The sequence below is a fragment of the Cervus canadensis genome, chromosome 18 (assembly GCF_019320065.1).
Source record: "Cervus canadensis isolate Bull #8, Minnesota chromosome 18, ASM1932006v1, whole genome shotgun sequence".
NCBI classification, from domain to species: domain Eukaryota; kingdom Metazoa; phylum Chordata; class Mammalia; order Artiodactyla; family Cervidae; genus Cervus; species Cervus canadensis.
The window spans coordinates 24595238-24620585 of NC_057403.1; the positions used below are offsets into that span (position 1 = coordinate 24595238).

A 25348-nucleotide genomic window follows, 5' to 3' on the forward strand; every position below is an offset into this window, starting at 1 on the left:
TTCCATTCTAAGTCTCGTTGTAAAATTAATGTCCACCCCCTACAAAAGATTCAAGACCTGCCCCTTGCCCCGCCCAGAGGCCCGCGGTTCGCCCGCAGGCCCCGCCCACAGGCTCAAGCCCCGCCCCCGGCCCCCGCCAGAGATGAAGCTTTGACCACTCAGGAGTAAGACACCTGCTCCAAATGGTAGAGCACGGCGGACACTTCCTGGACTCTGCGCACGATTTTCTCCGGGTCGTCAGCGTCCTCCTCGCGGCCCGGGAGCCCCCGGTACAGGGCCATCTGCCAGCGCAGAGAAGGGGAGCCTTCGACCTGAGAGGAGGAAGATCGTCTGGCATGAGGCCTCTCCCCTGCCCGCTCCCTCCTCCCTCAGCCGGGCTTCTCGGCGGGCCCCGCCCCCGCCGCACGATTCAATGCCTTGATGATTCACTGAGGGACTGAGTACGAGTTAAGGTCCTTCTTTCGATGCCTGGCACAAAGTAAGGGCTCAAAAACTGGCTGTGGCTGTTTCTATTATCCTGACGCGCCCCTTTCAGTTGCAGATTGAGGAGGCAGAGGCGTACCTTTCCCTGAAGATGAAGGTTGTTTTGCAGATATTCCCGGACCTCCTCGTCTGTGTCTTTCTGGAGAGACAAACCAGGCTGGGTCACTCTGGAGGGCCCAGCATCCTCCTTGACCTACAACCCTCTTCCCTCTAACCCCACCACCCCAAGATTCAAGAGAGGATTCAAGAGAAATGAAAAAGATCCAGGGGTCAGGAGTGGTCAGAGAGGAGTCCAAGTGGCCACTGAAGGCACCTTGAAGAATCAGGATTAGAGGGGCCTCGTTGGGATATGAGAGGAGGTAGGGGTTGACATGAGGATATCCTCAAAGGTCAGAAAAGGAGGTCAGAAGAGGGCCAGAGTGGGGCTGGGAGTAAGTGGGAAATGGGCAGGGAGTTTTTGAAAATCAGAGGTACGTGAGGGGGATTATAAAAGAGACAGCAAGGTCATCAGAGGTCAAGGGGGTCAGGCAAATTACCCATCACTGGGGGGGGGTCACACAGATTAAAGGAGGGATCAGCAGGGTGGGGGTTCTTTAGGATCCCAGTAGAGGGGGTGCTCAAGAACCAAGTTAAGGGGTCAGAAGGGCCCAGGAGGGCTCTTTGGGATTTCAGCAGGCCTCAACAGGTCTTAGAAGGAGCTTGAGGTCCTGAGGGAAGGAGGCTTTAGGGTTCTGGGAAAGGGAATGCTTGTGATATCAGAGGAGAGTCAGCGGTCTTCAGGGTCCTGGGGATTAGTAAATCCTCAGGGTGCTTAGCAGGGTCCTGGGGGAGGTTCTAAGGGTCTTGGGGCAGGATCCTGGGAGGACTTCTTGGGTCCCTGAGGCTGAAAAGGATCTGGGAGGGGGGAGTTCCCATATAATGGATAAAAGGGGCCCCAGGAACCTCTTTTGGGTCCCAGAGGGCTTAGAAGGGTTCAGGAGCAAGGTCAATTGATTCCAAGCAGCTTTGAGACTTCAGAGGCTGGGGTCTCAGTCTCTCTCTGAGCCTAGGGAAGAAGTCATTAGGATCCTGGGGGCTACTTAGGGTTACAGGGTGCTCACTGAGCCCCTAAGAGTCTTTGGGGCTCAGTTGGGTGTTAACAGAGTCCAAGGAGAGAGATCCACAGGGTCCTGAGGAAAAGAGAGAGTGATCTGGAGATCCCAGTAGGAGTCCAGAGGTTCAGAGGAGGGCCAGTGGGATCACGAGGGGCTCTGTGGGTCCCAAGGGGCTGGGGCAGGTCCTTGCAGAGGACTTGGAGGAGTCTCAAGGGAGCTCAAGGTGTCTCAGGTGGAATCCTCAGGATTCTAGCAAGTTTGGCAGAGGTGGGGTTGATGTTCAGTGGGGTTCCTGAAGGTTCAATGTGGTCTTTGGGTCTGAGGGGGGTCTTAGTGGCCTTCCTGGGTTCCAGTGGGGCCCCAGTTAGGGTCCTGACAGCATCGCAAGTGGGACCCTCAGCATGCCGTGGGAAGGCTCAGGGCATCCTAGGGGGCCCAGTGAGCCCTCAGGGTCCTGGAGAAGGATTCAGGAGGGTCCTTAGGGAGGGCCCCTGGGGGATCCCAGGGGTTCAGCAGGGCTGCTGAGTGGGGTGCTGAGTGTGGCTCAGTAGGGTGCTGAGTTCCCAGAAAGGGGCTGAGCAGGCACCAGGGCATAGCGGGTCTTGGCCAGTGTGATGAGCTCCTGGTCGGTGGGGGCACACATGTTCAGGCCGATGGGCAGCATCTTCTTGAGCGTGGCCACGATCAGTGACGTCTGCACGGAGTACCGGTCCCCCCGGCGCTTCTTCTTGGTGCGTTCCTGGTCCGAGCCCCCCGACTGTGGGAACACCAGGCTCAGTGCCAGTTTGAGTCCCAGCCTGGCCTCTGCCCCAGCCCCACCCTGCCCCCACTGTCCACACTCCAGCCCCTCGCCTGAATGTGAGGCAGACCCCCCCTGATCCCAGAGCCCACCTCAGTTTCCACCCCAGACCTTGCTGATCTTTCATTTCATACCCTGAGCCCTGACCCCAGAGTCTCACAGACCAAAGCTTCTATCCCAAATTCCCAGCTTCTATCCCAAATCCTTCCAGATTTCCCCCAATTCCAGGCTTCCACAACCTCTGGATTCTTCTCCCAGAATCCCCTCAGAACTTTCACTAGGACACCCCTCCTGCCCCCACAATACACCTACCACCCCCACCTCAGAGCCCCAGACAGAGTTCCCAAGAATGAAATGAAGATGTAGAACAGTGAAGAGTCCCAAGAGACAAGAGAAGTGGGAAGAAAGAGATTGAGAGAGACTGAGATGAACAAGGAGACAGGAAGACAGAAGATACAAGAGAGAAGGTCCAGAAAGATCTGGAAGCAGAAACACGGGGCACAGAGTCCCACAGCCGTGTTCTGGAGCCTCGGGTGCAGACCCACGGCCAGGGCCACCCTAGTCATGCCAATGAAAAGCCCCAGTGGCAAGCTTCAGCCAGAGCCACATCCACGCCGGTTCGTGATACGGAGCGTGACCCTTGTGCCAGCACATGCGGCATCTCACTGGGTCCTCACATAGCCCTGGGGCTGGGGGCCACAGACCAGATGCCTTCCAAGGCTCAGAAGGGTAAGACACTTAACCAACATCACACAGCTAACTGCCAAGAATCAGGGTTCTAACCCGAGTCGGTCTAATTGCCAAGTCCAGGCCTTAAACCCAACCATGCACGTGCCTTTTGCACCCCCATTCCCGTTCCCTGGAACCTCAGTCCACGATGCTCTGAAGCTTTGGGGAAAGCTGAGAAAGTTTAAAAAAAAAAAAAAAACTACCAAAAGTTGAGGGCCGGAAGGGAACGGTTAGTGGGAGGAGGGGTGGAGCAAGAGAAAGAGGATGGGGCTGGAAGCCAAGGCTGAGAGGCAGGGCACAGGGGAAGGGTTTTCCTGGAGGCAGAGCAGAGGCTGGGGTTGGGGGCGGGTGGGTAGAGGGCATTAGCCAAGAGCCATGCAGAAGGTCCCAGACGTGGGGCTGACCTGTACATCTCCCGTCTGCTGCATCAGGGTGCAGACACAGACAAGAAGTGTTACCCCAGTCCCTCCGAGAACCCCAGGGCCCCTCCAAGTCTGCCCTACCCCACTCCTCTGCCCCACCCTGATGCATATCCCCCAGCTGGGGAGTTCCAGACCTTGCTGAGGGTGGTGGGCTTGACATTTTGACCTTGCCCTTTAGAGGGTAGTTCAGGGAAGGCTAAGGGGAGAGGGAAGAAAGTGGGGATGTGGAATAAAGGAATAGGAGGAAAGAAGTGGGAGAGGTGAGAGGAGGAAAGGGGGTGGAAGAGGGAGGTGGGGAGGATGGAGTAAGATGAGGTACTGGGTGATGGGGAGGAGAAACAGGAGGAGGGAGGAGATGGAGAAAGAAGAGGGAAATGGGGGAGGAAGAAAAAAACAGGAGGGAGGGGATGGAGCTGATGGGGAAGGGGCTGCTGTGAGGGCTTCAGGAATGCGACCAGGACGAGGAGGGCTGGTGGGATAAGGAGGGGTCAGCTAGGAAGCCCGAGGTTGTTCCCCCTTCCCTCATGGCTAAATCCTCCTCCCAGAGCAAAGTACCCACCTTGGCCATTTTGCTCTTGTTGTCGGCTGTCAGAAATGACATGTTGTTGATCTCATTCTGGACCACAAAGTTCTGCTCCTCGCGCTTGAAGTTCTGGTGGGGAAGGCGGTGTTGGGGATCAGACAGGGTGCGGGAGGGCCTCTTTGGGCAGCAGCTGCTTGGGTTCTAGAGAGGAGGGGCGGGTGGGTGGGGACTCACGTGGGACTTGGACCAGTAGATGAAGATCTCGCCCACCATCCTGAACAGCTCCTCTGCGCTGGGGTTGGGCTCAGTCAGCCAGTGTGCCCTGGGCAGGCAGGGGAAGGGGCTGGTGAGGGGTGAGGGCAGGGACCCCCAGGGAAGGGGGCAGCAGGAAGAGATCTCAGGGGAGGGCATCCAGAAACTTAAATGGGAGAGGGAGAGCTTTCTAGGGTAATCTGGCCATTCAAATGATTTAAAAATTATAAAATGACAATTCCTGAACATTTTTTTCTGTCTCTAACCTTTTTATTGAAGTATAACTTATATATAAAGTGTCCAGTGAACACACTTGATTTGGGTAACCACCACCCAAGTCAAGAAATAGAACATTTCTAAGGACTTGCCTGGTGGTCCAGTGGCTAAGACTCCATGCTCCCAATGCAGAGGGCCTGGGTTCAATTCCTGGTCAGGGAACTAGATCCCATATGCCACAACTAAAGATCCTGCATGTCACAGCTATGACCCAGCACACCCAAATAAATAAATAAAAGTTTTTTTAAAAAAGAACATTTCCAATCCCCAGAAGTACCCCCATCCTCTTCTTGAAAGATATCCTTATCCTGGCTTCTAAACCATGAATTATCTTTGTCTGTTCTTGAACATTACATAAAAAGATGGTATGACATGTACTCTATTTAAAATTTTCTGGTTTCTTTCATTCAACCTGATGTTTGTGAGATTCATTCATGATACAACAATCTGTTCAATTTCATTGCCATATTTTTGCCATAAGTATTTCGCTTTACTTGTCCAAACTTTTCAACCCAGCACTCCTACTCCTAGGAAGCTACCCTACAGCAATACTCACTCATGTGCACAAAGATGAGTGTGCAAGGATATATACAGCATGCATACTACTATGTGCTTCTGCTCCCAGGACAGACATAGCTAATCAATCCATGAACCCTTTCTTACAAAGCCCTGGTACAACCTTAAAATCTTTTCCAACCAAGATGGAACTTGGAGTTGAAACCTGTTCAAGCCTTGGATCTGGCTGCACCTAAGACTTCATAATACTTTAAATGGTGCCTCTGATTTCAGGGAGATGTTTTTAGCAATTGATTGACATCTGAGCTTGCCCTTTACAAAGACTCATGTTTCTGGGGCAAATTAGGCTGGCGAGGTCAGGATGGGGACCAGTGATGGAGGAAGTCCTGTCTGTTGGACTCCACTATACAAATCGGGCATCCTGTCCATCCAAGCAGGGAGACACAGCACTGGAGGAGGGAAATACGGCTCCTTCTGGCTAACACTGCAACCCTCACTGGGCCTCAGATTCAGGAGCTTTCAAGGAGCAGAATGGGAGCAAACATAGGCTGGCTTCTATTGGTCCAGAAGCAACAGGGGCTAGGGGTCAGGAGGTGGGGTGGGATGAAGTGGGAATTACAAGTTTACAGCAAGTCAGAAGCGAGAGGTCAGAAGGGGTCCAGGGAAGCCAGAGGCCAGGCTGGGGGGTGTGGGGGGACAGCTGGGGGCTTGCTGACCTGTTATTGTCCACGTAGCGGATGAGCAGCGGGTAGAGGGCGTACAGGTCCCGGCAGAGCACGGAGAACTCATCCCGCACCAGGAGCTCGCCCTCCTGGGCCTCCGCCTTGGCCTCCAGACGCAGCTGCTCCTCCTCGGCCACGACCTTCCCTGCCCGCTTGCGCAGCCGCCCGATGGTGGGGATGAAGTGAGAATGCAGCAGCTCCGGCCGGGCCCGGCTCACGATGGGCTGGGCGAACACTGCAGGAGCAGACGGGGCGCATGGCTGCTGGCCGGCCGCTGACTCCAGCACCTCATCTATGACGTCTGATCCCACCCCTGACCTCCGTTCCCATCCATGACTTCCAACCTGTGCCTCTGACCTAGAAGCTAACATTGATCCCAGCCTGACCCTCATGTCTGACCCCAGCATCGACTTACGATTCCACACCTGACCTCAGACTGTGACCTCCGACACAACTCCTGAATTTTCATCCCACCCACCATAACCTTTGACCTGAAACTGTGACCCTCTAGCCTGACACAGGTTCTTGACCTCTGACCCCAACAAGTGAATCCTAACCTGATACCCTACCCTAGCCCATGACATCTCACTCCAGTCTTTAACCTCTGACCTGGTCTATACCCAGATGAAGCTCACCACATGATTTCTGACCAATGCCTCTGGATTCTTACCTTCTCTGGCCTCTGACTCTGGCCTCTGACCCCAGTTCTGATCTGTAGCTTGGCTCTGATCCAAAACTCAACCCCTGACATGGAACTTATGAACCAGGAATCCCAACCTTTTAAAGACTCATTTCTTGACCTTGGACCCAGAACCCTAACTGTCCATATCAGGGACCCCGATGTTTGACCTGGTTCTCTGACCCTTTGTATGAGGAACTCAGCCTTATGACTCAGCTCCTGATCCTTTCCAAGGCTCCAGAAATTCCAAATCCAGCCTGGAAGATTCCCAGGATCCATGCATCCCTCTCAGACTCTATGACCCTGAGATTCTGGCTCCTGGGGATGATCTCTGGCCTTGTGCTCCTGAGAAAACCGAGATCTGACTCCTCCCCATTCACAGAAAACCACAGACCCTGAAATCTCCCTCTGAGATCCAGGGACCCGAGTCCTAGGACACTGGCCCCAGTCTCTGGACCTGCACGCTCGCCAGACCCACCAGCCAGCCGCTTCATCCAGGTGGCCTCGTCAATGCCCAGGTTGTTGACGATGATCCGCAGGATGTTCCCCAGCAGCGAGTTGAGGTGGTCGGAGGTGACGGCTGTGCAGGGTGGGGGGGCCCCAGCAGGCAGGGCAGGTGGGGGTGCCTCGGGCCCGCGCTCCCACCAGCGGGGCAGGTAACTGCACAGCATGGGCAGCGTGATCTCGATGACGTGCGGCATCTCCGTGTAGCGGGCCCCCGACTCAGCCAGCCCCCCAATGTCAGCCATGAGCCGCTCCAGCACTGGGATGTCGGGACACATCTCCTCCACGCTGTTGGGGAGCCCCAGGACTGGGGTGCGGGGAGGGGGTCAGGGCATGCCAACTCCTCATGCCCCGACCTCAGTGTCCATACCACAAACTGCTGTCCCCATAAACTCTGGGGTTCCCCAATCTGAAGCACCCGCAAGCTGGGGAATCCTCAACACCTCCGGGCCCAGACTGGACCCCACTACCTTCACAGTGGGTCTCCTTGGGCCCCATGTGGGTGGAAGACAACCCCTGCCAGTCTCCCCAGCCCCACCCCCACTTACTGGCCCGCTCCCGGGGAGACTTGGTGGTGTACACTGAGCAGGCGTTGTACTCATTCAGCTGTGGCTCCAGGAATGCCACCGGCATGGCCGCTGCCAGGCGGGCCAGGCACTCGCCCAAGGCTGGCCGCAATCTGGGAGAGACGGCTGTGCTCAGCTCCCAAGCCCCCTCTGCCCAGTCCTGGATCCCAGTCCCGTCCTCCACAGAAGTGCCTCTCCCAGGACCCTTTGGAGCAGAGCAGCCATTCACCGGTGGCCACTGATGTAGCCATTTCCCTGGGTTTCCTGAATGTCCTCTTGCTCCATCAATGATCTGGGCTCAGGAGCGCCCACTTGGGCACTGCCGGCCGCCCTCCCCAGTTCCCCCCAGCATGACTGGCTCCCGTGGGCCACCAGAGTTTCTGCGTGCCCCCTGCCAGCGGAGAACAACCTAGCATCCTGGTTGCCAAGGGCCTGTGGCCGCCTTCACGGGCCTTCCTCTGAGCGCCCTCACGTGGCCACCCTGAGGAACTACAGTTGCCACAGTCCTCTTGTCTTCTGAAGACAAACCATCTCCCAGCTTTTCACTCCCGTTTTCTGAGCCCTCACGTCCCTGACCCCCCACAGTCCCCACCCTAGCCCCAAACTCTCTTTCTCCTTACTTTTCCACGTAAGGGTTCCTGGTGGTCCCCAGAGAGTAGATACTGCACAGTGTTCGGTAGCAAGAGACCTGGACGTCATCCACTGAGTGGGGGAGGAAGGGTGGGGTTAGGGTTAGTCCGGTCCTCCCTAACCCCAGCTCTTGTCTCCAAATGACACAGTCAGAGCAGGGGCTGTAGAGCCAGCCTGCCATTTACTAGTTTTGGCCTCAGTTTCCTTCTCTGTAAAATGTGGATAAATATAGTATTTTCCTTACGGAGTTGCTGTGAAGATTAAACGAGTTAATACCCAGAAAGCAATTGGGACAGGGTACACAGCAGGCGTTCAATAAATGCTAGCTGTTCTTTCCTTGGAGAAGGGTCATGGATCTCTTTTATGATAATGCTGGAGACTGTCTCCAGAATATGCAAACAGACATCCAATCCTGACTTCAATCTCGGTTATCCACACACTCCCCAGGAGGCCAGGTTAAGAATCTCATCAAGTTCCTAAATGTCATGAGGGGGCAGGGGGACTGTTCTAAATTGAAAAGAGGTGATAGAGGCATGACAACCAAATGCAGTAAGAGAAACCTCATCGAATTCTGAATTAAAAAAAAATTAAAGACATTTTGAGGGTAATAGGGAAATCTAACCATAGTCAGGCTAAGTGTGATACTGAAATTGTGGTTACAGGAGAAAAAGTTCTGCAACATCTAGGTGTTGAAGGCTGAACATTTAGGGATGAGGTGTCACTGTGTGCAGCTCATATTCAAGAGTTCAACAAAAAGTTTGAAGATACCTTCATCATAAGTGGTGTGCGATTCTTTTGCAACCCCATGGACTGTAGCCCACCAGGCTTCTCTGCCCATGGGATTCTCCAGGCAAGAATACTGGAGTGGGTTGCCATTTCCTTCTCCAGGGGATCTTCCCGACCCAGGGATCGAACACGTGTGTCTTATGTCTCCTGCATTGGCAGGCGGGTTCTATACCACTAGCACCACCTGGGAAGCCAACACAGCCAAAAGTAAATAAATAAGTAAATATTTTTTAAAAAGAAATATACATGTAACTTGCTTAAGCAACAGTGAAGGAGGGTCTTTTGTTAAATCTGTGGAATGAATATTCTGATTAGCTCATTCTGTTCCCTACCAATTTACTGAACTGAACGCACACTTTGCTTATGGCAATGAAACCTCTCAATAAACATTACACTGAAACACCCGCAGACTCTACCAGGCACGCTGGGATGGCTGGTGTTGGTGGAACTGACGCCCCCAACCCCACCCTGGCCCTTGGGATCAGTAGCCCTTACGGATAACATCGTCTCCGAACTGATGCTGGGCGATGTGCTGGAAGAGGGTGGTGAGGACCGGCAGCAGGGCCACGGTGGTGTAGGTGAGGTTCTGGCCCACACCCTTCACCTGCGTGCGTGCCTGTGACACCTTGCCAAGCCGCAGGTTCTCCACCATCTTCTCAATGTCCTCCGAGGCACTCTCAAAGAAGGAACGGAGGCCAGCCTTCACGATCTCGGGGCCAGACTTCATCACGGTCCTAGGAGGGAAGTGGGGGCACTCTGCAATCTGAGATTTGAGATTGCAGAGAGTCCAGGAGAATAGGGGCTGGGGGCGGCGGAGGGCAGGGGTAGAATGGGAGTGGGCACGGTGACCCATGGCCCCACCTGGCATCCAGGGAGCGTGCCAGGATGTGAAGACAGTTGACCACAGCTGGGGCATCTGTGCCTGGGGGAGGAAGGGGGCCTGGGTGAAGGAAGGGTTGTGACGACAGCACCTCCCTCTACACCCACTTCAACTCATCTCTCTCCACCACCCCTCCCCCACTGCATAGGTCCCTGTCCTTTCCTCATCCTGGACCCCTCTGCCGGTCCCTCCCGCACCCCAGCCCTGACCTCTGGGCCATCACTGTCTGGTGAGGAGTCTGGGAACTCCAAGGTGGCAGGGCCCAGGACTCTCCCAGTCATTGTCCCATCCCCAGGACTACCCCACTCCATGTCCAAGTCCAGAGGAAGAACAGTGAAGGTTGTTCAGATTAAGGCATGAACCTGGGCCATATCTCTTCAGGGTGAGGTTGTGAAGAGGTGAAGAGAGGGAAGACTGGGGAGAAGGGCTTGAGGAGCAGACCTACTCACCAAAGAGAGAGACTCGGTGACGGACAAGAGCCGCAAGCTTGCAGAAGAGGCTGAAGAAAGAGAAAGGAACAGGACAAGGGAAATGGGGAGCGAGGACAGCGAGGGGACACAATTAGAGGAGGAGAGACAGGGAAGACAGGGAGGGAGGGACAGAGCCAGGAGGAGAAAGGACGATGGGGGAGAAAATGAAGGAGACAGAGGGATGGGAGGGGGGAGTAGAGAGATGAACCAGCTAGAGTTGCAAGCAGTAACTGGGATGCTGGGGATGGGGAGGCTGATCTGCCTTTCTGATAGGATGCCCGATTCACCCCGGTCTGCCTGAAAGTTCCGTATCCTGGGGGGGCACACCAGGACAGTTTGTCACCCTAGCCCTTCAATCACCTCTGCAGGTAGACTGATCAGTGCCCAGCACCCAGTAACAGAGCCTTTCAAGTCCAAGGTTGGAAGGAAAGGACCCAGGATTACAACGCCATGAGGTCAGAGGTCTGAGTAAGAAGTCCTGGAGGGCTCACCTGGTGATCATCTCCTTCTCCTTGTTGGAGGCGTGGCCACCGCTGCCCAGCACTTTGGCTGGGGTGGACAGGAAATAGAGGCAGTGGTTGGTGAAGTACTGGTTGATCAAAGGGAGCAGGATCTGGGGGCGTGGGGAAGAGATAAAGGGGATTGGGTGGAGGGCGAGGAAAGCCCACCCGTCCCCAGCCTCCTTCGGCTTCTGTGGCCACCTCTCACCTTGGCAAAGAATTTAATCTCCTGCTCGTGAGGGGACTTTTCCACTCGTCCACTGCTGACCACGGCCTCTGGTGGGGGAAGGCAAATAGGGGTCATGGTGGCTTCAGTTCTAGGGAGCTCAGGGTTTTCTGATGGGGCAGACTGAGGGTATGACAGGAGATCACCTCCTGGCATGAAGTTGCTGTTGTCAGCTTTGAGGTAAACCTCTCTCCCCTGTTTTCATCTGATCCCAACTCCTTGATCAATCCCTTCCTGATGCTGAAAATGGAGAGGAGGACAAACTGGAATGGGGTAAGGCCATGAAACATTCCCCCTCCTCACCTGGCACTGAGTAAATGTGGAATGAACAAATGCAAAAAGAAGCCAGTGTAGCAGGAAGAAAAGAATTTGTGATAGGTGAGGAGGGGAAATTTAAAAAGTTAAATTTAACCTTTTTTTGGCTGCAGCGCACGGCATGTGGCATCTTAGTTCCCTGACCAGGATTAAACTCGTGGCCCTGCACTGGAAGCGTGGAGTCTTAACCACTAGACTGCCAGAGAAGACCCCTAGGTTGAACTTTAAAGTAGAAATCCATTTCAATCATCATCATCATAGTGATAATAATAATTCATATTATTAAAATAATATTACTAAAATAATAATAAAATAAGGCTTAATTACTAAACACTTGCTATGTCCCTGGCACTGTGAGAAACGTCCTTGTAAAATCTCCTCCTAACATGGGAGGCCTGACTGGTCCTTTGTCCCCATTTTACAGATGAGGAAATTGAGGTGCAACAGCTTATTTCAGGTCACTCAGCAAATAAGGGACAGAATGACTGCTGGTTATAGTGAACAGAATCCCCATTTCACAGATGAGGAAGCTAAGGTTCAGGAGGAAAGGGAATTTCCAGGAGGGTGTGCAGCACAGGGGTCCCACTCACATGGGATTTGGGGTGAGATGTGTGAATGAATCCTGCTGGGCCTTTCACTTAGCTGAAGGAAATTTGGGGTTCTGGGGTGGCTCTCTGGGAGAAGCTGGGATTACAGGGGTCCCACTTGTGACTCTTAGTGACATGTAAGAGGCATCTGCAGGACATCTCCACAACCTCAGCCTTCAAATTAGACCCAGAATCTCCCAGTTCTCATTCCCTTCTGCCCCTGACCCCCCACAGGCAGTCAGAGGGAGCCTGTGAACACCCAAGGCAGACCAGGGTACTCTGCTGCTTAGACTGCTCGCAGGGCAGCATCTCACTCAGAGTAACAAGCCACAGTGCTCACCATGGCCTGCAAAGCCTGGCGTGATCTTTCTGTCACCTTTCTGACCCCATTTCCTCTCAGTCTCCCCACCACCCCACCCATCCCACTCTGCTTCAGCCACAGGGACCTCCTAATACATCCGAAACCTCTGCACGGGCTGATCCTCTGCCTGAAATACTCTCCCCAGATGACCAAGTAGCTCTCTCCCTAGCTTCCTGGAATATTCTATTTACAATTACATCCGGCCCACACTCCCAGCCCTCTTTAGCTGGCTCTAGTGTATTCCTCTCCCCATAACACTAATCACTTTCTAACACACGAAGTGATCCCGTCATTTCCAACGTTAATTGTCTGAATCCACCGTGGGAATGTATCCGCCGCGGGAATGTAAGTTGCCGAAGGACAGGGATCTTTATCTTGTTCATGTCCTATTCTCAATCCATAGGACAATGTCTGGCTCAATGACTAAATGGGGAGGGCGCGGGGGCGGGAACAGAAATGCATGAACTGGGTCCCTAGATGAAACTGCAGCTAAGGCGGGCACAGGGAGGGAATTCTTCGTACCCAGGTGGGCGATAAACTCCTGAGAAATGTCCATCCAGCGCAGCAACTGCTGCAGGAAGCCGAAGGCGAACCGTTTCTCAATGGAAGACGTGTCCAGTTCCATGTCCTTAAGACCTCTGCGTGCAGGCGGAGCGAGAGGTCAGCTCAGACCCAGACCCGCGGTGTTTCCTGCCTCTTTCCAGTTTCCCCTGGACTCCTACGGGACCCACCTTCGTTTTCCAGGCCCCACCCTTCTTAGACTCCTCCCCTCCGGCCCCGCCTCCGCCCACAGGCCACACCCTCTCTGACCCCCGCCCTATCAGCCTTCTCTCTCTGGCTCCGCCTCCGCAATTTAGGATCCGCCTCTCCCAGCTTTTGCTGGGGTTCCGCGCGTGATTCCTACCGCTCCCCCGCCCAGCTTCCAGCCCTCTTGCCTGGTGACCGCGTAGCCGTTCATCTGCAGGAATTTCAACAGCTCCTGGGCCTTCTCCCGATCTCGTGCCTTCTCCTTGGCGGTGAGCGTGTCGTAGGGAACCAGCAGGGGGTGGGTCCCACCACCTGGGGCAGCAAAGATCAGAAATTAGGGGCATTGGTGGGAGGGGGAACCCAGATATCTCACTGACGTGGTTCCTGAAGTTGAAAGTGTGCATAATTATAGTCATATAGGCAGATAAGATAAGAATAACCAACCATTGCTTTCAGATGCTCCCCACATCCTCCCCACAGGCCTACAGGAGTAAACGCTGTGATTATCCTCACTGCAGAGATGCAGAAAAAGCTGGCTTAAAACTCAACATTCAAAAAACTAAGATCATGGTATCTGGTCCCATCACTTCCATGGCAAATAGGTGGGGAAACAATGGAAACAGTGACAGACTTTATTTTCTTGGGCTCCAAAATCACTGCAGATGGTGACTGCAGCCATGAAGTTAAAATATGCTTGCTCCTTGGAAGAAAAGCTATGACAAACCTAGACAGCATATTAAAAAGCAGAGACATTACTTTGCCAACAAAGGTCCATCTAGTCAAAGCTATGGTTTTTCCATTAGTCATGTATGGATGTGAAAGTTGGACCATAAAGAAGGCCTGGTGCTGAAAATTGATGCTTTTGAACTGTGGTGTTGGAGACTCTTGAGAGTCCCTTGGACTGCAAGGAGATCCAACCCTTCTATCCTAAAGGAAATAGGTCCTGAATATTCACTAGAAGGACTCATGCTGAAGCTGAAACTCCAATACTTTGGCCACCTGATGGGAAAAACTGACTCATTAGAAAAGACCCTGATGTTGGGCAAGATTGAAGGCAGGAGAAGGGGACGACAGAGGATGAGATGGCTGGATGGCATCACCAACTCAGTGGACATGAGTTTGAACAAGCTCTGGGAGTTGGTGATGGACAAGAAAACCTGTGGTGCTGCAGTCCATGGAGTCGCCAAGAGTTGGGCATGACTGAGCGACAGAACTGAACTGAGAGACACAGAAAGGAAGGTTTAATGGGGGTGAAAGCAATCGTTCAAAGTCACGCAACTCTAACCCAGGCCCTTAGGACTCCAGAGCCTGTGACTAGGAGAACTGCGGAGAAGGGGAGTCTGTGCGGGGGTGGGGTGGGCGCCCTCACCCTTGGCTTCCAGCTCCTGCTTCTTTTTGCGCCCCCATGTGTTGTGGTAATTTTCCGCCAGTTGTTCCGCCATGGCCTAGGAGTGGATGCAAAGGGGTCAAGGCCCACATTCAGAGGATGTTCTCCTCCTGCCACAGACACCTCCATGTTCCCAAATAAAGGGCCAGAAGACTCACTTGCAGCTCCCGAGACAGGGTAACTCCACTGAGATCAGGGGGTTGCGGGTTGTAGCCTTCCCTTGCATCATAGGTCTGGGGTGACAGGGGAGAGGGGGGCATGATTGGTTCGCAGGAAGCCCAGGCCCCAACCCAATTTATCCCCTCCTTGCCACCTTTCCTTAAAGGCCTGCCTCTAAGCCACCCTCTGCTCTTCTGCCCTCTGCAGTTTTTCAGGCTCCAGATCTCTTAGCCTGCACCCCTCTCCTGGCCTCCCCGCTACCGCTGACCCCACTTCCTTCCCTTGGGCCCTTTTCCCTCTCTCGACCCCACATCCTACCTGGCCCCACCCCTCCTGGCCCCGCCCCTTCTAGCCGCTCTCCACCGCGTCGTGACCCCACCCCCCGCCCCCGCCCCCGCCCCGCCCGCCCGCCCGCCCGCCTCCACCTGGGCGCTTTGTGATATCTTCCGGGTTTTCTTCTTCTCCGTCTTCTCCTCCTCACCCTCCCTGGCTTTCTCTATCGTCCATTCCCAGGCAATCATGGCCTTCAAGGACTCCTTTATGGGCCAGCGGTAAATCTCTTTGTCCTGGGGTGCACAGGAGGGAGCGGAGTTAGTGGAACGGGGTGAGAGGGAGGGGGAGGTAGGACCTCCTGGCTCAGCCTCATTGGCCACCAGGGTCCCAAGAAGGGGAAAACCCTTGACAGCATGTCTAGGAAGCGGTCCAGTCCGAATTCAAAACCAAGTCTCTTACCTGCCCTGTAACACAGCCTCCCAAACAAGTTCTTATCATCCCATGCTACACATGAGACTCAGAGAAGTTAAGTTGTATGGTCAAGGAATCAAACCTAATCCCTCTGACTGTTTCTAAAAGAAGACACACCAGGAGTCCGTGATCTATGGGAGGCAGTCAGGTTTGCCAGAAGGCAAAGTCCATAGAGCTGACTCATTAGAAAAGACCCTGATGCTGGGAAAGACTGAGGATAGGAGGAGAAGGGGGCTACAGAGGATGAGATGGTTGGATGGCATCACTGATTCAATGGACATGAGTTTGAGCAAGTTTGAGATAGTGAAGGACAGGGGAGCCTGGCATGCTGCAGTTCACAGGGTCCCAAAGAGTTGGACACAAATGAGCGGCTGAACAACAACAAAAGTCCATGGGTGAGGAACTCCAATCCACAGATCCAGCTAGATCCAAGCCTATGAAGCTGCCTCCTCCTCTCTGAAGCCCCCAACTTTGGACCCCCAACTTTCTGTCCCAAGGTTTGGTCACCTTCTCTGAAAAGGTCTTGTAGGGCCTCAGCATGGGATGGGTCTTGAGTTCCTCATCTATGTTCTCCCCATAGGACCAGTTGTTCTGGATCTGAAGGATGAGATGGGACAGGTGGGGACAGTGTCACTATGGAGTTGAGGGTGGGAGCAGGATGAGGGGTGGACACCAGCCTGGGGAACACTGAAGGGGAGCCCTGGAGGGGTTGAGGGCTCCAAAAGGAGTTATGGGTCTCAGGGAAATCTGGGGCCCTCGAGGAGGATCTGGGTCTGGGGGAAAGCTGAGGTCTTGAGGAAGGTGGGCAAGGGTGGGGAGTTCCTGGGGATGGGAGGATCCTAATGCTGACCTTGTCAAAGGCCCACTTCTCGTGTGTGTACTCCGCGAACTTGTTAATGAAGGAGTCCAGCTTCTCTGGGATGATCACACTATTGGGGGGATGGGGTCACCAGATGTTGGATCTGGCCCGTCCTTCCATCTCTGAAACCTCCTTTCCCCAGCCCCCCACTGCCCGCAGGCCTCACTTGAGGGTCTCCACAGGCCGAGGATCAAAGTTGCCTTCAGCATCCACCGTGGCCTTTTTCTCAGCCTTGGATGAGTATGAGGCATCCACGTAGTCCGGGGGCAGGGCCCCTGCGATGGCACACAGGCAGGGCATAGCCATGCGGTACAACTCTTGATCATATTTCTGGGGAATGTGAGGGGGGCAGGGTGGGTCACTGCAGGCCTGGCTGAGCCTTCCAATTCTGGAGCCCCAGGACTTCAAATTCACCCCTCCAATAATCAACCCTCTTTCTCAAGTCCTCAGACCTGAAGTATGGTCTCACTCTGAAACTCAAACCTCAGACCCACCCGGACTCTCAAAGCACCCCTAATTAATCCTCTCCAAGCCCCCAAACTAGAGTCCCCCATTCCCTCTTCCATGACATTCAAACCAGAGACCCAACTCATCATAGATCCTCCTAGATCCAGACCTGCAGAACTGGGGACGCATCCCTCCCTGAACCTCCAAACTGGGAATTTCATTTTGGATCCCTGACTTCAGATCCCAAGCCCTCCAAACAGGTTTCTTTCAGGAGCCCTGGGTGCTCAGACCTTATGGGCCAGCGAGTCAAAGATGCCCCAGAAGAGTTTACGAGTGAGGTGCAGCTCTTCCTCCGAGGTGACCCCAAAGTTGGCCCAACCTGTGGGGAGGCAGTAGTACTTCCAACAGCGCTCATAGTGGTTGGTGAGGAGCTGGGTGGGAGCAAGAGGGGGACACACAAATGAGGGAGACATAAACAGGTGGTAGGCAAATGAAGGCCTAGGGAGGCCCAGGGTGCCACTGATTTTAAATTTTAAATTTAAATGAAGGAGGTGTGGATCATGCAAATGACATGCTAATAAGAGAATTATATGCATATTGGGAAGTGATCCTGGACAGTTTAAATTTGGCACTCTTATTCAGAATTGGGATGGGCATTAAATCAAAGCTGGATTTGCTTTACACAAATAAGCATGCGGATATTAGTCCATGGGAAGGGTCGTGTGCAAATGGGCATAAAGATGAAGTGATCTGTCTTTATGTGAATTAACATGGCAAGTAGAAACATACTCAGTACTCCATGCAAACATATGGTAATTGGGGAGAGAGCCTCTACTATCCAATATGCAAATTTGAAATGGGCTGATTTAGACGTATTGTGCAAAATAGTTAAGATATGTGAGTTGGGGGTATCTCCTTAGGCAAACAAGCATGCAAATGAAAAAATAATAGGCGAGACAGTGAAAATATGTAGGATAGCTGTGGTACTGTTGATTCAAGTAAATGCTCTCATTTGAATAGCGGAAGGCTGGTGGTCTAAGCATGTGAATAAGCTTACTGATTAGAAAAAGCGGTGCGTCCCACACAAATATATGCTAATTAAGGGGGGCTGGCTCACTGCTGGGCGAATTAAACTCTAATTAGGGAGTGCTAGAGGCACAAATGACGCAAAGTGAATGACCTGGGAATCCTAGTATGAAAATAAGAATATTACAGAAGTTTCTAAAAAAAAAAAAAAAGAAGTTTCTATGCGGCCTGCTGCCCGAACATTTGCAGGTTAACCGGCCCAGGCGATGTGATACTGAAAAGCTGCAGAGCAAGGCGGTGGGTGGAGCATGGAAATACGCAAGCTGAAGCGGGCTTGCCCTCACCTTGAGCGGCATCTTGGCGAACTCGTTAAGGATGGGCACGTCGAACACCAGGCGCCGCAGCAAGTGCTGCAGCATGGACGGGCGGATGTACCTGCGGGGACACGCACAGGGCGGGGTTATCTCTCCCCAGGGCCCGCCCCACTCGTGGCCCCGCCCACCTGGCCCCGCCCCACCTGCAGAGCGCCATCAGGCATTCCTCGATGACGTCGCGTTGCGCCTTGGTGAGCGAGCGGCCGCGGGACAGGCGGTACACCGTGTGAAGCATGGAGTCCACCATGATGGCGCGATGCTCCGTTCCCGCAAACAGCGGCGCACATTTGGTGATGAGCGGCAGCACCGCCAGGCACAGGTAGCGGTTCAGGGCCAGCGCCATCTCCGTCGTGCTGAAAGTGGCCTGGGGCGCAGGGTGGGGACATCAGGTCCCCCGTGCCTGCTCCTGGGGTTGCCCTGGCAACTCAACCAGCCAGGCCTCTGATCTTCGCCCCAAACCTGCTCCTCCCAGTCTCTATTACCCTTATTACTTTGGACTAAAAAAATTTCAAACAAATACAAAAGTCCAGGAGTCAATTAATGAACCCTCATTACCAGATTATCCAGATTACCTCATTACCCAGATTAGACTGTTCTGCAGGCGTTCCGATGACCCATCTCAACTGTGGAGGCCGGGAGGGTGGCCAGGATACTCACCGTGTCCAGCGAGGCAGCTGCCCGCATGTCGGGCAGGAATCCCACATCCAGCACGTGCAACAGGAAGTCCTGGTTCTCAATGCCATATACCCGGTCCAGGAAGAGCACCATCGAAGCCTTGTGGTCGGGCACAAAGGATGCTGACATCTTTGGTTGCACCAGGGCCCCGTCTGTGGGCAAGGAGACTGGGATCAGTGCTGCCCTTGGGGCCCCTCTGCTTCCTCCCCAGCGTCAGTCCCTTGCTGAGTCCCGCTCCTCCGCACCTTTGCCCAGGGTGGGGATCTGCAGCGGGAGGCTGATGATGCCCACGAGGTCGTCCAGGGGCACAAGGGAGCGCAGGATGGCACGGATCCGCAGGGCCTCACCCTTACCGGCTTGAATTAGCTGGAGAGGGGAGGTGGGCATGTCATCGGGCATCCCACACCACATTTGCTCATTCCATCCCTTCCTGACCCACTGGCACATAAAGCAGGACCCTGTCTGCTGGAGTGAATGCTAGAATTTCCAGCCCTGATCCCTCTGCCTGCGCTGTTTGCCTGTAGCCCTGACAAGCCCGCTTTCACTGCCTGGTCTCCTCCACTGGACTGGGAGGTCCATGAGAGTGGGGCCACAGGCTCTTAGTTATTGGTGTGTCCCCTGCGTTGCCTGGCCCAGGACCAGCCACACAGCAAGAGCTAAATCAACATCACTGAATGTCTGAATGAAGAGGTTCAAGGTTGGCCATGCCCCGAGCCCCAGCCGGGGCTTCAGGTCTCACATGCATCTCTGGCGCACAGCGTCCCAGCAGGTCAATCAAGGCTGCGTAGAAGGACATGATGGCATGTCCCAGGTGCACCCGGTTTTCTTCGGGGGGCTCCTCCCCGAAGCTGCAGGAGAAGGCGGTGATGTGAGGAGGGGGCCGCATCAAGGGGATTGGGGAGGGTGGTTTGTTCTGTCGAGGAGAGGTCGGGAGACTCACTGCTCGCGCCGCCGGTCCCTACGGACGCCTGGGCCATCCCGCGCAGGGTCCTCGGAGATGCGGATGGCCTCTTCGATGGTGGCCAGCAGCCCCGAGCCGCCCTCGCCCCGCAGGGCAGGCCCAAAGCACTCGGGCTTGCGGATCAGCAGCCGCACCACCACGTTGGCATTCTCCTCCACGCTCTCACCTGGTGGCTCACAGGGTCACGAGGCCTCTTGAGCCACTGCCCAGGGTTCCTCCCTGGGCGGCCCTCAACCTGGCACCTCGGGGGTGAACTCCAGGCCCCCGTTGACCTCCAGACCCTGCCCTGTGCCCACTAGGAGGCACCCCTGCCCAGGCCAGGCCTCTGGCCTAGAATATGGACCACACCCAAGGGAGGTTTGACCTGTGACCCCGCCCCCAGCCTACCGCCCTGTTACTTCCATCTCCCGCCTCACCATTGACAAAGACAGCGAAGCGCAGGAAGTCCAGGTAACGCTCGCCACCACAGGGGTTCCAGCCGATGTCTGGGTATCCTTTGGCCAGGAGCATGGGGCAGCTTTGGAGGCCACAGCCAGCCAGGTAGGACACCACCTGGGCGTAGAGGGAGGCTCAGCCAGGGGCTCGACCCACACTACCTTCTTCCCCAAGGCTCAAGTCCCTGTCTTCCCCAGGACTTCTGCCATCCGATTGTCTCTGGATCCCTCAGCCAATAACCCTCATCTTCCACCATCATCTCCCCCCTGGACCATCGCAGCCACCTTCTCCCTGGGCTCACTGTTCCCTTAAACCCCGTCTGTCCCCCACACAGTCAGAGGGACCCTGCAAATACCGTGATGCCATCTCACTTAGGGCTATGCCCAAAGACCCTCCATATAGCCTGCCTTTGTCACCTCCCTGCCCTCACCTTCTAGCACTCACCCTGTCTCCCTCTGCTACAACCACACTGGTCTCTTTGCTGTTTATCAAACTTGTTGAGTTCACTCCTGCCCCAGGGCCCTTGCACTGGCTGTTTCCCAGCTTGGAATGCTCTCCTTCCCCCTCCATGTCCGTATGGCCCCTGTCTCCTTCAGAACTTTACCTATCACTTTCTCAGTGAGGCTTTCTGTGACCACTCTTGTCTAAATTTGGGCACACCCTTCCAACACTTGATATTCCTCCCTTGTTTTTTCCTCCTTAACACTTGCCACTTGCTAATACACCATGCATGTGTGCATGCTCCGTCACTTCAGTTGTGTCAGACTCTTTGCGACCCCATGGATTGTAGCTCACCAGGCTTCTCTGTCCATGGAATTATCCTAGCAAGATTACTAGAAGTGAGTTGCCATTTCCTCCTCCAGGGGATCTTCCCGACCCAGGGATCGAACACGCATTTCCTGCAGCTCCTACTTGGCAGGCAGATTCTTTACCACTGAGCCACCTGGGAAGCCCTTATTTTATATATTTTACTTATATATTTACTTATATATATATATATATATATATATTTACTTATATATTTTCTTATTCATCATGTTTATTTTACATCTTCCCAACTAGAATGTCAGCTTCACAAAGACAAGGATTTTTTACCATCTCAATCACTGTCATACCCCTATTGCCTTGGACAGGTCCTGACACATAATAGGAGCTCAATAAACGTTTGTTAAATAAATTATTTAACTGTCAGAGAGTGTGTACTGTTTTGTAAATGCTTTTGTGGGTTAACTCATTTAATCCTCAGAACAACTACATGAAACTATTTCTATTATATTCATTCTACAGATGAGGAGATGGAAGCCTGGAGAATTAAGTCACTAGTCCAAAGCCACACAGCAAAGGGGGGCAGTGTGGAGAGTTGAACCTAAGTTGCTGAACTTCATAGCTGCTGCTCTTTACCGCTATACACAGAAGCAGGGAGCGCAGATGGCCAAGAAACATGCAAAGGCCACATGGCTGGGGAGGTGGGGCGTGGATTTTCACCCAGCCCTGGGGTCACAAAGAAGCAGATACAACTGAATGACTAAGCGCACACACACACCGTGACTGAGTGACTAGGTCCTGTTCCTTTCCTGAGATTATTCCCCTTGTGATTCAGTTCTGGATCCTGCACAACAGCACCCCTAGAGTGTATCCCAAATCTGCAGGTGCCCCAGGAGGTCAGGTGCGGGCCAGGCCTCTTCCCTCCATACCTTCTCCAGATCCTGCTCCTGCAATGCCAAGGCCAGCTCATTGTTGTCGATGACAGAGGCAGCTGCCACGTCCAGGGGAGTGGAGCCCTGCATGCCTGTGGGGGAGAGAGGCAATAAGAATGTTCATTAGAGGTGCCTGGCTGACTGTCTTACTTTTGTTTATCTCATCTCCTCCAGGAAGACTTCCTTGACCACCTCTTTCCCAGCCTGGGTCAAGTGCCTCCTCTGACCCATGCTTCCGCATCCCAGGCCTGAGAAGTCCAAGCTGTCTCAGTCCAGGATGCGTTTGTCTTCCCCACTCCACTATGAGCCCCATGAGGGCCAGGCCCAGGGCTATCTGGGTATCCCCAACACTACTCATTACAGGGCCAGATTTGGGGTGGGTTGAGTTCCCCAGGTGGCATTAGTGGTAAAGAACCTGTCTGCCAATGCAGGAGACATAAGATATGAGGGTTCGATCCCTGGGTTAGGAAGATCCCCTGGAGGAGGGCATAGCAACCCACTCTAGTATTCTTGCCTGGAGAATCCCATGGACAGAGGGGCCTGACAGGCTACAGTCCATGGGGTCACAAAGAGTCGGACATGACTGATGTGACTTAGCATGCACACATGCACATTTGTTGAATGACTGAGTGAGCCAGTGGAGAGTGGGGCCCGGCCTGGATGGACTGCCAGGAGTGGGCTCAGGGCTTCTTACCCAGGCCAATGCCGCTGTTCTCCAGCAGGTAGCTCAGGTGGTCGAACATGGAGCGCTGGTTCTGCCGGCTGATGCGGCAGAAGTAGCAGAGGAAGCGGCAGCAGCTCGTCACCATCTTGGGGAAGCGGATCTCCTGGGTGGGCAGGGTGGGCCGGTGGTCAGTGCCTGCCCCCCTTGGCCCCCTCCCCTGAGCTCCCTGGGCCACACAGCCCCCTTACCTTGGATTCACCGCCCCCAAGGACGTTCACCATGACCTCCATGACTGTCTCGTGCATGCCCAGTGCCCTCATCAGGTTCGGGTGTTGGTAGAAGACCTTGTTGTTCATGATGTTCCTGTGGACAGGCCGAGTGCATGGGGTCAAGTCCATGGCGAGCCCCCAGACCTCTGGGGGAGCCATCACCTCGACTGTGGTAAGAGTTCACATTTACTGAACTCCTAGTTTGTGCCCGGCACCGCCCCCTTTACTGATCTGAACTCATCCAAGCCTCATGTCCATTCTGGAAGGCAGGAACTATAATTATCCCTGTTTCACAAACAAGAAAACCAGGCAAAGATCCAAGGTGGGCTCCCCTGGGGCAGACATCTTCAGCATGTTGCATGTTGTATTGCCAAGTGCCTAGAAAGGGCCTGGCATATAGTAGATGCTCAACAGATGTTTGCTGGGTGAATGAACATGGTATACTTGACACTGAGTGACTGCTCAAACCTAGTATTGTTGCTATTGGGCTTCCCAGGTGGCTCAGTGGTAAAGAATCTGCCCACCAAGCAGGAGATGTGGGTTTGATCCCTGGGTTGGGAAGATCCCTTGGAGAAGGAAATGGCAACCCGCTCCAGGACTCTTGCCTGGGACAACGAGGCAATCCCAGTCCATGGGATTGGGCTACAGTCCATGGGGTTGCAAAAGAGTCGGATACAGTCCATGGGGTTGCAAAAGAGTTGTATACAACTTAGCGACTAAACAACACACTAGCTCACTGAAGCCACACCACGACTCCGAGAGGTAGGTGTGGCTCTTTCTCAGTTAACAGATGAAGAAATGGAAGCTCAAAAGGTGCAAATCTTGTGCCAAGAGTCACGGGCAAGTAGGAGAGGCTCCCCAGGAGTGAGTGGAGAGGTAAGGGGAGACAGTCTAGCAGCTGGGAGGAGCACACCACCCCGAGGATGGGGCAGAAGTGGGGAGGGGCACGTTTACTGCATCCAGAGGACGTGAGGTGGCGACAAGAGGGAGCCCAAAGGGCTCCGGTCCCTTCCCGCGAAGACGAGCTGAGTCAGGGGAGGGGCGGGGCTCAGCGGGGAAGGGGAGGGGCCTCAATAGGGGAAGGGCGGGGCCTCACCCGATGCTCTGGATCATGAGGTTCTCCTCCTGGGGGCCCATCTGCACGATGAGCAGTGAGCGGATCTGGCCGAGGCACTCCAGCAGGCTCATGGTGTCCTCCACGGAGGAGGGGGAGATGGTGTAGGCCCGGGGCAGGGCGCGCAGCAGCTCCCCGAGCCCATCGTACTGCCGGTGCAGGAGGCTGAACATGGCGCGGACCAACTCCGGGCTCTGCACGTAGTCCTCTTGGGCCCAACGCACCACCGTGTGGGACACCAGCTCTTGCAGCGACTCTGGGAAGGGGACACAGGGTCTGAACGGTCTTCCCAGAACAGGGCTACGAGCCAGAACAATGCAAGAGGGGTCCTTCTTGCCAAAGGGCTTCTCAGTTGGTACTTGTTAAACCCCACCCTACCCCTTCCAGGACTGGGCAGATGCTGGCAGACTCTGTTCTATGGCCCTAAGAGTCTCTTTGTCATCTTCACCCTATACCCAGACCACAAGAGCCCCCTTTTCAAGAGGAAAAAGAATGTGTACCACCAGATGCAAAGTACTAGAGCGCTGTTAGGAGCATCTTTGAAAGCACAAATGTTAATTCCATTAATTCTATAAAGCAAAGTGAGGTGAAAGTCGCCCAGTCGTGTCCAACTCTGTGACCCCATGGACTATACAGTCCATTAAATTCTCCAGGCCACAATTCTGGAGTGGGTAGCCTTTCCCTCCTCCAGGGGATCTTCCCAACCCAGGGATTGAACCCAGGTCTCCCAAATTGCAGGCAGATTCTTTACCAGATGAGCTATCAGGGAAGCCCTTGCTCTGTAAAAATGCAGACAATTTTGGGGACTTCCCTGGTGGTCCAGCGGTTAATATTCTGCACTTCTAATGCAAGAAGTATGGGTTTGATCCCTGGGCAGAGAACTAAACTCCCATGTGCCACAAGATGTGGCCAAAAAAAAAAAAAAAAAAACCAGCCAATTTTTCATCATGGGCGACAACAGACACAAAGAGAAACTGTGAGGACATTGGTGGCATTTGAAAATAATGTAAAAAATGAACTGTTTTCTTTCCCTGGTGATTTCCCTGGGACTCTCCTCCCCTATATCCAGCATCCATTTCTCTTTCTATCTCTCTTTCTCTCCTGGCACTTTTTCTTCCCAGGATTTCTGGGAAAGAAGATAGATGTTTCCCATGTCTCAGGGTTAGGAGAAACCTTCTTGCACTGGCACTGAATGATGACCTGTGACATGTCCTACCCTGTCCATCTGCTCTATACACTTTGGACCCATCACATCACACTTCATATTCAGTACCTCTCCTGCTCACTTGGCTCCAGCCACGCTGGCCTCTAAATGCACCAAGGATGTTCCTGCCTCAGGGCCTTTGCACAGGCTGTTCTTTCTGTACCAATCATCTTCTCCCAAATCTTTGCATCCTCTCCCCCCATTCTAACCTTTCCATCTTTGTCCCTCTTTCTCTTCTACTCAACTTCATTTTTCTTATTAGCATC

At 53.8% G+C, this 25348-nt stretch overlaps 1 protein-coding gene across 5 annotated transcripts in view; it reads right to left on the bottom strand.

Moving 5' to 3' along the window:
* The window catches only part of RYR1 (ryanodine receptor 1), a 125377-nt gene that overhangs the window by 49657 nt on the left and 50372 nt on the right, over positions 1 to 25348 (bottom strand). For 2 of the 5 annotated variants that reach the window (XM_043435393.1, XM_043435390.1), the window contains exons 39-73: positions 23861 to 24134; positions 22744 to 22858; positions 22526 to 22658; positions 21829 to 21923; positions 20116 to 20251; positions 19679 to 19865; positions 19478 to 19586; positions 18984 to 19104; positions 18721 to 18890; positions 18207 to 18427; positions 18034 to 18124; positions 16954 to 17094; positions 16383 to 16546; positions 16208 to 16286; positions 15865 to 15954; positions 15039 to 15179; positions 14613 to 14687; positions 14437 to 14512; positions 13256 to 13379; positions 12843 to 12958; positions 11040 to 11107; positions 10823 to 10944; positions 10311 to 10360; positions 9843 to 9903; positions 9477 to 9715; positions 8186 to 8267; positions 7548 to 7678; positions 6974 to 7306; positions 5811 to 6051; positions 4285 to 4372; positions 4087 to 4179; positions 3510 to 3527; positions 2164 to 2334; positions 563 to 622; positions 174 to 311 (exon numbers count right to left, since the gene is read on the bottom strand). In XM_043435393.1, the coding sequence (XP_043291328.1) occupies positions 174 to 311; positions 563 to 622; positions 2164 to 2334; positions 3510 to 3527; positions 4087 to 4179; positions 4285 to 4372; positions 5811 to 6051; positions 6974 to 7306; positions 7548 to 7678; positions 8186 to 8267; positions 9477 to 9715; positions 9843 to 9903; positions 10311 to 10360; positions 10823 to 10944; positions 11040 to 11107; positions 12843 to 12958; positions 13256 to 13379; positions 14437 to 14512; positions 14613 to 14687; positions 15039 to 15179; positions 15865 to 15954; positions 16208 to 16286; positions 16383 to 16546; positions 16954 to 17094; positions 18034 to 18124; positions 18207 to 18427; positions 18721 to 18890; positions 18984 to 19104; positions 19478 to 19586; positions 19679 to 19865; positions 20116 to 20251; positions 21829 to 21923; positions 22526 to 22658; positions 22744 to 22858; positions 23861 to 24134 (4553 nt within the window). The remainder of the gene's footprint in view (positions 1 to 173; positions 312 to 562; positions 623 to 2163; positions 2335 to 3509; positions 3528 to 4086; positions 4180 to 4284; positions 4373 to 5810; positions 6052 to 6973; positions 7307 to 7547; positions 7679 to 8185; positions 8268 to 9476; positions 9716 to 9842; positions 9904 to 10310; positions 10361 to 10822; positions 10945 to 11039; positions 11108 to 12842; positions 12959 to 13255; positions 13380 to 14436; positions 14513 to 14612; positions 14688 to 15038; positions 15180 to 15864; positions 15955 to 16207; positions 16287 to 16382; positions 16547 to 16953; positions 17095 to 18033; positions 18125 to 18206; positions 18428 to 18720; positions 18891 to 18983; positions 19105 to 19477; positions 19587 to 19678; positions 19866 to 20115; positions 20252 to 21828; positions 21924 to 22525; positions 22659 to 22743; positions 22859 to 23860; positions 24135 to 25348) is intronic. The other 3 variants (XM_043435392.1, XM_043435394.1, XM_043435391.1) reach the window with 2 other exon arrangements.